At 41.7% G+C, this 9,624-nt stretch overlaps 1 protein-coding gene across 1 annotated transcript; it reads right to left on the bottom strand.

Moving 5' to 3' along the window:
* Window positions 1–6,755: 6,755 nt before the first annotated feature.
* On the bottom strand, window positions 6,756–9,624 carry LOC5576517 (putative oxidoreductase GLYR1 homolog). Its single transcript, XM_001662657.3, is given in 5 exon segments — window positions 6,756–7,116; window positions 7,119–7,866; window positions 8,771–9,304; window positions 9,306–9,481; window positions 9,598–9,624. Coding segments are annotated over 5 exon segments (1,608 nt in total). The 3' UTR covers window positions 6,756–6,993.

Raw genomic sequence — 9,624 nt, forward strand, 5'->3', positions numbered from 1 at the left:
ACGGAGACCACGACGATGGTCGGATCAACCCATTCGGTGGCTTCTTCGGCGACCTGGTTCGTGTGCTGCATGGTTGTTTGCCTACATCGTGGCGAAACATACGGACAAAGCATTCCACAGAGCGCCCGAAAATACTGCAGCATAGAGCGATGGCTCTGGTGGGTGCCTACGCGCAGGCGCATCACGACCGTACACGAGCGGGTCAGTCAGTCAGTGGTGGTGATGCGAAAGCTTTGCAACGGTGTTTGGTGTGGATGGGTGGGGCGGAGGCTATGAGGAAGCAACCGTGAAAGCTCGAGTCCATAGAGGGAGGAAACGGGATGGGAAAATCGTTTGGTTCGCCTGCATATATGCTTTTTGATTGCGAAAACTTTTAACAAAGAAGGGTGGCCAGATTGGATGAAAAACAAATCATCGGGAAAAATATATTGCATTATGTCATCATACAGTAAACTCTCTCTAACTCGATTCTGAATTGAACATTGAGTTAGAAACATATTGAGATATAGAGCACAAAAATCAATGCAACATTGGCTCAAAACAAATATTTCGGAATACAGGATTATAAGAAAATTTGAACACGCTTTATAGTATTATTAAAAAACAAGATTTAATCAAACAATTTTAAAACACATTCAAATACGCCATGTTATGGAGCAATCGAAAGGACCGAAACTTTCAGAGAGTTTTCTAATAATGCATAAACCTGCGGTTGCCCCGTGAAATTCTACGACCTTCTTTTTCTTCGATATTTCTCAAAAAGAACTGAAACGCAAAATTGCAAAAATACAGCCCGAGAAACCAAATCCGAAAAAAAAAATCAAAACACAATATAAAACAGCGAAGCAAAAAAAAAAGTATTGCAAAGACAGCAAAAAACTGTGTGAAATACAGAAGAGACGAAAACAACTCGAAAAGGCAAAGAAACAGTGCAACAAATGCGAAATGCAAAACAAAAAGCAAGAGAAAAGCAGAACCGCTAAATACAGGGCCAAACATAGTAGAAACGAAAAACAATGATATAAAAGAAAAAAAAACTTGCTAGCGAGAAATGAGAAAGCGAAAAAAAAACTCGCAAGTCGAGTCTAGTACACGACACTGAAGATGGCCTTACAGTTGAGGTCGAAATACGCGTATCTGTCAAAGGATACAAACTCTAGTTGAATTAAATGGTATAGTACTAAATTCGGTTTTTTCATCTACTTACATAACAAAGATTTCATAAGGGGTCGTCCATTAATTACGTAAGGGTTTATGCGGGAGGGGGGGGGGGTGGGTTGAGATTTCTTACGCGCCATACAATTTATTTTTAATTTTCGTACAAAAAAATTTATCATCGGGGGAGGGGGGGTTGAAAGATGGCCAAAATTGCCTTACGTAATTAATGGACATCCCCTAAGCTGAGCGAAAAAAAATATCAAGATAACCAGAGCGAAATCAACTGTAACAGCAGTAACAGTAACAGCACAAATACCCGTAACGCGGGTATATCACCTTTTCGAGGTGCATGACGGGGTAAGATCTACCATATTGTACTCTTGTTGTATTTGTTCTTTTTAATCTTATAAATTACGGTCGGAAGAGTTGCTGTGAATTTGTCTCGAAAGTATTGATTTTCTTTGGTGCTTCTATAACAAATAAAGTTTCTTTTATTTTCTTTAAAGCTTATTCGAAGTGCTTAGTTACCCCGCATGTGTTGCACAGGGAAGTATTTTAGGTCCACTACTATACAACCTGTTCACCTCGGACATGCATCAGCTCCCTGAAGACGGCTGTCTATCACTGTTCGCTGACGACCCCTCAGTCGTCTACAGCGGCTGATACACGAGAGCGTTAACATCTCGACTCCAGAGAGGCCTGAATTTCTTGTCAGATTATTTGAACAGCTGGAAGATCTGTATCAACGCGGCGAAGACCCAGGTCATCCCCTTCCTCTATCCCGAGACATGTTCCGGCTGAGGATTGTAAAATCACACTCGGTGGATCAACGGTGGAATGGTCTGATGTGGCCGACTACCTTGGTGTAATCATGCTTGCACATACGGTTCACAGATAAGGGCATTTGCTCAGATGTTGTTGTTTAATTATAGTATACATGCTGAGTCGAAAAAGTTGCATTTGTAAGGTTCGAATTGGCACGTAACTACAGCGTGGCCTTACGTTTGCTGGAATTTGAATTCAAACGGCTGTTTTGGTGTTATGAAATACGAGTGGCCGTTTTGCCCCACGAGTTGATTAAGGTTTAAGTCATTCAATACGCTTGTTAAGGATAAGTTCAACACTTTTTTCGCAAAGCATTTTTTACGATGTTCGCCAGGAAACACTTAAAAATATATAAAGAGAAGCATTTTAGTACATTCTCTATTATCTTGGGTGAAAAAAGCGTTTCAAAGTACGTCGTTCGTTCAAAACGAGGGTGGCGCGTTTACACCCAGTTCCCTTGCTTGGGCTTCCACGAAACACTATCCAGCAAAAAAATTACGTAACGCACTAGGGGGAGAGGGAGTCCTCCGGAGTGTTACGATTCATACAAAAATTTCAAATTTTTCCTACAAAACCTGTTACGTGGGGAGGGAGGGGGTCTAAAAGTGACAAATTGTGCGTTACATAATATTTGTCCCGTCCTTCACCCATGAGGAAAAAAAATGGGTTTACTTCGGGCTTTCTAGACGCACTGCCTGGGAAAAAACGCGCAACCCGAGTGAGAAAAACAAAGGACGCTTGCTCGGGCTTACTCGATGCACGGCCTTTATCGATCGGACAATGTTTAGGATGATTTAGACGTTTTCTGGAGGTGATGTGATATTTCATGAAGTTCAAAATACAATCCAAAATAGAACAATTATCCCAGGTACACATTTATTTACAAACAATCAATATAGTTAACTGTATCGTCCACCCTCGTCAACGAACCTTTACGGATAGCGATATATCCATCGAGCAAGCTCAACCTGGTTTATCCAAGGTGCCTCGCCGTTGGGACCTCGGCCACTTGATTCGCCCAGAAGGTGCCGTAGTTCTTCACCAGAGTGGCACTGTAAAGTGTACGAAAGAAAAAGCAACAATTTATTTATTTAAACTAATATTAAAAACTTGAAATAGACGATGACCATTTTGAATTCTTAAACCAATCCAGCATTTTACGCTAGCCTGCTATAATATATCTGACATTTCTAGCATACACTATAATTTTTATAGCTCAATCTTAGTAAACTACGCGAAAGTGTAAATTTCTGATGTTAACAATGTGAAGTCAGAGTTTTTCCACTCTTGTTGTCTGAAAACCTAAAATAATACCAATTTTTTTAATGCCTTTCCTATCTATTTTAGGTTAAAATGAAGCGAGAATAAGCGCCTAACTTACTGGAATGCCAAACTATACTGAAATTAGATGAAGACAAATTAAGTAATTAATTAATTAAGTAACGCGCCCTAACTAGAGATCAGGGAGTCATGAGTTCGATTCTCACTGAGAAGACGTGTAACTTTTTCGCAAAACTTCACATCAATTTGTCCATTGAATCAAATTACAAACTGTATGTAATGTTTAGCTTTTCGGTAGTAGTTAAACTTCCACTCGGCTGGATAGCCGTAAACCACGATTCATAATAAAAAACAAGAAATGATTTCAGTTGAAGATTTCACTTGGCAGTAGACCACTCAGCAACTCAATGCATAGCTAGCCACATCATTTAGCCAAAAAAAAATGTTTTAAATTAATATTTCATGCTACAAATCAATGTCCTTCAATCTTACAATGTCCTTCAAATGGCATAATTAGCCTTGAACTTCGCAAACGTCGCTTTAGAAAGTAGCCAGGACAAGCCTGCCAAACGTTTTTGATTCGCAGGAAAAACTTCAGAAGAATGTTGTCGGATGGGTAAACAAATTGAGTACATGAGCAATTCTGCTTTTTCAACATTTTTGTAGAATTACATAAATTTGGAGTTTTGTAAAAGTTCAGCGCAAAATTTTGTAAGATCTTGATTTTTGACTTGATTTTTGTGTTGAATTTAGGTGCTACAAAGATCCCTGTCCTGTATTGTCATAGAATCCTGCCTATTTTTGCGTAAAAATCCTGCCCAAAATATTGCAATACTTATTCCTCCTCTTTAAGGATTCCTCTCAGTATTGAGGTAGGTTCATGCTCAGGATTTAATGAATTCTATCCTCCCTCTCGTTAGATTCAGTAAGAATGTGTGTAGTCAATATGCCTTTTTACAATTTTTTTTTCAATAGCTTATTTAAAATGCTATTTTGTCTGATCGAGTATCAACTCATTTTTGACGAAGCTCTCCATTGACCATCCAGTGAATAATTAATTTGTTGGAATTGTCCCATAAATTTACAATAGCTTATCTTCTACATATTAAAAATTCCATTGCATCATCAATCATTTGCCTTATTATTATGCCCAGCGCTTATGAGGAAGAAGATTATCTGAACTAGGCACCTAAAATGAGATAAGAACCATTTTCAACGAATATATATAATAAGTATATAGAAATCAGATTACGAAAAACACATCACAACATTGGAATGAAAATGTTTGACAATTCAATCAACAAAAGCAAAAGATTGCCTACTAAGACCAAATTGTAAAATCTGTTGGAAAAATTGTCAAACCCGAATCATCTCTTGCTGTTTTATAGCTAGCGTAAAAAGCTGCACGGAGCCGTAAATCAACCCAAATTCGGGTTAACTGATATATACCTATCATTGGGTTGTTTCCATTTGACAGCGGCAAAAAAACAACTCAGTGCAAAAAAAATCTACAAAGCGTTAGCTTTCGAAGTCTCCGTGATGGGTTAAAACAACTTAACGTTAGGTAAACTCGAAAGAACCCAAATTTGGTTTATTCCATTGAACATCGATGCTGGTTCGATGCGTCTCTCTCTGTTTTTGACAACATTGCTGTTGCTAGAGAGGCAAAACAACCCAGCCGTGGGTAAAAACTAAATGCAGTTTACCCAAATTTGAGTGAAAAGAACTTATTTGAATTACCATCATGTTTACATGAACGTTCTCGGAACGCGTTCACATAAACATGATCTAGCAAAAATACAGCTTGTTGACGAGTGCACGGCTGCTGTTCACGGATACGAGAACGGACTTTTTTCTGTGTAGAGGGCCATAGAAAAAGTTGGTTTTCATGGCTAACTCGATGGTCCCTTGGATAGCAGTTGCATTGGTTTTGAGTTCTACAACTCGACATCTCCCTAATTCGATGGTCCGTTCAATATCGAGTTATGATGAGTATAATATAGTCATATTACGATTGTTTTGAAAATTTTCCGTTCTGCGGTAGCCGCCAAGTTCTACCGCAGCTGTCAAAGTTCTACCGCAGGCTTGAAAATCATTGTATCATTGAACGAAACCATCTAATCAAAGTATGCTTGTAGAGACCCAAGCTTTGAAACGCGGTAGAAAACAACAGTCATTAGCGTGGTTTCCAAGGTATCATCGCAGCCGATCGATGATGCTTTGTGAAAATCAGTAATGTGACGGCTGCGGTAGCTTTCTGTTCAACCGTAGAACAGAAAGTTATCTCTAAAATTGCAATAACATTTCAGGCTGAGCTACAATGATTTGATAGTTACCCCATACATTTTCTGTCAAAACCTACACACACAACATTGTGGCCCAGCCTTTAGTCTTTTGTGGGCTTCGTGGCCGTGCGGTTAGTGTTACCAAGCATTCAGCAGCATCGAGTCAAGGGGTGTGGGTTCGATTCCCGCTTCAGTCCGGAAAACTTTTCGTCAGGAAGGTTTTTCGACTGTGCCACTGGGCGTTGCATGCTAGTCCGTTGTCTAGTGTGGTGCTTCCTTCAAAGGGCAAATCGTCCACTGGAAGCATTAACGTGTCGGTGTTTTTTTTAGTTGTCAAAATAGAGTTCAGCAAGTAAATTTAAGTAGATGAAATCCGTATTTAGTACTATACTATTTAATTCCACTAGAGCTTATGTCCTTTGTGTTCAAGGGGCCTTCCTTAGCCGAGTAGTTAGAGTCCGCGGTTACAAAGCAAAGCCATGCTGAAGGTGTCTGGGTTCGATTTCCGGTCGGCCCAGGATCTTTTCCTAATGGAAATTTCATTGATTTCCCAGGGCATAGAGTATCATCGTACCTGCCACACGATATACGAATGCGAAAATGGCAACTTTGGCAAAGAAAGCTCTCAATTAATAACTGTGGAAGTGCTCATAAGAACACTAAGCTGAGAAGCCAGGCTCTGTCCCAGTGAGTTAATGCCAAGAAGAAGAAGAAGCTTGTGTCCTTAGACAGATACGCGTATTTTGACCTTAACTGTAAGGCCGTCTTCAGTGTCGTGTACTAGTCGAGTCTAGTACATGACATTGAGCAATAATAGACCATTTCCGTGAAAATTTTTTAATTGCTCATGAGCTTTCTTTTAATTTACTGAACAAACTTTCCCAAGGAACCCATATGTTTTCAAGCCTCTAACTATTGAAAAACAACGAAAAACTGGCGGCACACTAGTTCACCCCACGGTCCCCTACAATTTATATCTCTCCAAAGGTTTTGGGAACCCCTTTTTCTCCTATGAATTTATCTCCACGTTGTGGTGAATATTAATCAGCTGTTCCTCCGCCGTCTCCACTTTGTTGCCTGGTGACGGAGAATTTGCTATCTCTGTTGCTCTCTCATCATATTCAATTGACGGTCCTGCTCTTTGACATTTTGTGCAGGAATTGTTTTCATTTTTATATGGAGTTGACCTTCACTGCAGGACTCGTTGACATTATTTGTATTTTGCTACTAAAAGAAAACAAAAAATAGCTGCTAAAATAATCCTTCAACCTTTTTCCACACGTCCACGCTGTCCCTGCCCACCCCAACATTTCGGGGGTGCCCAGCAGGGATGCGTTATTCCGTCCATCTTGGTCCATCCCCGCGCTCTTATATGCACTCCTTCTTCGTCGTCGCCGTTCAATTCTTCAAGCTCACATCTCCTCCTTTCAGCGCTAGACCGAAACTAAACTGCGCTGGAATCGTGGGAACCGTAGCCGAGGCATTTCGCGTGCTTGTACACCTCGTTGGAGGCGGTCGTGATGGGCAGGGGGTGCTCCAGACCTTCGGCCAGGTTCAGCGCCAGCTTTTGAGGTCCTTCTGCATGTGCTTCAGTTCCTGCTGGGACGGGAATTCGCCCTTGATGATTGCATTTCCCTTCTGCATAACCAGCTCTGACGACATGCTTGTCAGTTCCAGCACTTCCAGGACATCCTTCTGTTGAAGACCCGCTCGATTGGCCAGCGCCAGCCCCTCGGCAATACCGGCCAGCATCACGCCGGAGATCATCTGCAGGACCAGATTCATCTTGGTGGCATTGCCCACGTCGCCCATGTAGAACGAGTTGCGCGAGATGGCCTCGAAGCAGATCTGGCATTCCTCGAACAGCACCCGTTCGCCGGCGGCCAGAATTATTAACGTTCCTTCCTCCGCTTGGTTTTTGGATCCCTGAATTTGTGCTTCTAGATATCGTCCTCCTTTGGAGATGATTTGCTCTGCAATGTCATGTGACGTTTCGGGATCGACGCCGGTCATCTCAACGTAGCCTTTGCCGACCAGATTGGCCGACATGACGCCACAATTTCCGAATACCAACTCTTTGGCAACCTGGGGATCGGCAACGCACGAGAACGTCACATCGGCCATTTCGATCACGTCCGACGGGGTGTCGGCGACTTCGGCGCCCACTTCCTGGAACTTCCGACACTTGGTGGCCGTCCGGTTCCAAACCACGACCGAGTGGCCGGAATTGAGTAGATTCTTGACCATGCCGAGTCCGAGGAACCCGAATTTCAGATTCGAGGCCTGAATGTTGCGCGACTGGAGCGCGTTCGACACGCTGCACAGTGGCCGCATCCAATACAAATGCTGGCCAAAAGTACAATTTTCACTCAAAATGTTCAAAGATGCTAATTATTTAACAAAACATGATTTTTAGAGGTTATTTGATAGAAATAGTCGTTGAAACAAGAAATCTATATTTCCGGTACATTTGACAGAATTAGTTTAAAATAGCACATTTTTTTAATTCAATCAATTAAATCCGTATCGAGATCAAAATCGAATGAAACGTCATTATTCCGATGCCAATTTAAAGTTCAATATCGTGGGCAAGCTCGAGGTGGTTTTTGAATCTATTCGGGAGCTTAAAATGGTAGAAAAATGCGATATATATAACAAGTATGATAGTCTTAGTCTTATAGACTGATTCGCAGTGTAACTAAAAATATTTTTTTCTTATCTTGGCACAAAAAAGCGCAAGTGAAGCCATAGTACATCGAATACTATGGAATATTTGCCACACATTGAGGGGTAAATGTTCATTTTAAAGCGTTTCCCAGATATCTTGCACTACCTTTGAAAAAATGTCTTATTTTTGAAGGAGCTCTATGTTATACACTTCTTGATATTCTCAAATGGTAAAAATGTCTAATATGATTCAAAATATCTTCAAAACAAAGCCCAAGGTATATTCTTTCGAATGAGACCGAATGAGAAAAATTTGGTCATGATTTAGTACAGAAACTGCAATTTCTATAGAACAACCTTCACGAAATTTGAAAAATTCAAAAGGGTCATTTTTAGCTGACATCTCTCCAAGTTACATGCTGTAAAAAATCGAAATATACACCGATTGATCTGGAATTTTGGGGAATTGTTATTCAATATTGGAGAAATCAAGAAATAATATTCGAGAAGGAATTTTCAAACTTCATTTTATTGACTTTTGGCCAGCTTTGGGCCACTGTGCGCTGGTCATATCGATTTCCGGCGTGGTCGGGCGGGCTACCGTTGGTCGGTTCAACAGATGTGATACAGGTACATTGCGACGCACCGGGGAGAAAGTGTCGAGATCAAGTGAGGACACATCGCCGGTGGTATCGTTGAGGATTTTCCGTTTGCGCTTGGGCGATGAAGTGTCGTTCAGGGCCGCTGCAGCTTTCGCTTTGTTGCCTATCGCGCGGGCTTTGGTTGTGGAAGCAGCTTTCTTTTTGGCGGCGGATTTCTTGGCCGTTACGGGTTTCGTTTCGACCGATTCCAGCGCTGCCGGGGTGGACGTGTTGTTGACGGTCGTTTCCTCGCCGCTTTCGGTGCCACCTTTGCGCAGTTTGTTGAACTCGACGTCCGGATCGGGGCGGTTGTCTTACTCCGAGGCGAACAGATGCTGGAAGTTTTCCGGCGAGGCGATGAACTCTTCGATTTGCTTAACGGCCTCCTTGAAGCCGGCCGACTTGCACGACGAGAGCAGCTTCTCTTTGAACTCCTGGTATGGCTTGTGTTTCCTCGATCCATGCATAGTTGTTGGAACCAAAGAAGAAAATGCATCGAACGGGAATGTTTTTCTTGGCGGTAATACGGCGGAGCTTTGCCGGGGGCTCCGAGATACGACCTGGCCAGGGCGAGAAGCCTTTGGATTGATGATTCCGGTGAGGGTTTGAGCACGGAGTTTGAAGCTATAAATACCTAGCAGTTTTATAAAACAAACGAAAATTGTTGATCTTTTTTTAAATGTGCGAGCGAGCCAGTTTTGTTGTGAGCTGGGATTTGACATTTCATTATATCTACAAACATTCAATGCAGGGGTGTTATTGGACAT

The sequence above is a fragment of the Aedes aegypti genome, chromosome 1 (genome assembly GCF_002204515.2).
Source record: "Aedes aegypti strain LVP_AGWG chromosome 1, AaegL5.0 Primary Assembly, whole genome shotgun sequence".
In the NCBI taxonomy this organism is placed as follows: Eukaryota; Metazoa; Arthropoda; class Insecta; order Diptera; family Culicidae; genus Aedes; species Aedes aegypti.